The sequence below is a fragment of the Octopus bimaculoides genome, chromosome 6, assembly GCF_001194135.2.
Source record: "Octopus bimaculoides isolate UCB-OBI-ISO-001 chromosome 6, ASM119413v2, whole genome shotgun sequence".
Lineage (NCBI taxonomy): Eukaryota > Metazoa > Mollusca > Cephalopoda > Octopoda > Octopodidae > Octopus > Octopus bimaculoides.
The window spans coordinates 69585471-69586200 of record NC_068986.1 but is presented as its reverse complement, the minus strand read 5'-3'; the positions used below and the strand labels follow the sequence as shown (position 1 = coordinate 69586200).

At 36.6% G+C, this 730-nt stretch overlaps 1 protein-coding gene across 1 annotated transcript in view; it reads right to left on the bottom strand.

The window, feature by feature from the left end:
• LOC106868175 (uncharacterized) overlaps positions 1-713 on the bottom strand; it is a 339834-nt gene extending 339121 nt beyond the window's left edge. The window contains exon 1 of the mRNA XM_014913319.2: positions 273-713. Within this exon, the coding sequence (XP_014768805.1) occupies positions 273-372 (100 nt within the window). The 5' untranslated portion in view covers positions 373-713. The remainder of the gene's footprint in view (positions 1-272) is intronic.
• Between the last annotated feature and the right edge of the window lie 17 nt (positions 714-730).

Genomic DNA, 730 nt, shown 5'->3' with positions numbered 1-730 from the left:
TATATATATATATATACATTTGTTTATGTGTGTATCTGAGTGTGTGTGTGTGTGTTTGTTTGTGTGTGTGTGTGTATGTGTGTGTGTGTGTGTGTGTGTGTGTGTGTATGTGTGTGTGTGTGTAGCAATATCGACTGGAGTAACATCAACAACGCTTCATGATGTTTGTTTGATAAACAGCCATAGCAAAGGTAACTGAAAGAACAACAACAACAACAATAGCATCAATAACAACAGCAGCAGCAGCGGTGGCAGCAGTTCCATTTGCTTACCTGTGAAGATTCCAAGAATGTAGTAAGTCCGTAGGGTTGTAATAAGAAGTCCTTTAGTGTCCAGCGCTAAACGCCGACACAAGTATGAAAATGTTGCCATGTTTTCCTCAACGTCGTAGTTGCAAGTTTTGGAGAAAGGAAATAAACCTTTATATCTATAAATACATATATTTATATATGTGTGTATGTATGTGTGTGTGATTGAGTGTGTAGCTATACATATAGCTGTATGTGTGTGTGTGAAAGAGTGTGTGTGTGTGTGTGTGTGTGTGTGTGTGTCTATATGTGTCGGTGTGTTTTGATTTTGTCTATGTGCCTAAGTATATTTCAAGAGAAAGGTGAAGCGAACAAGAGCGCGCCTCTTTCCTGTGTTGGGAAATATGGTCTTTATATATGTGTATATATATATATATATATATCACGTATCAAACATTTCTGCAAATATATATGTATATATA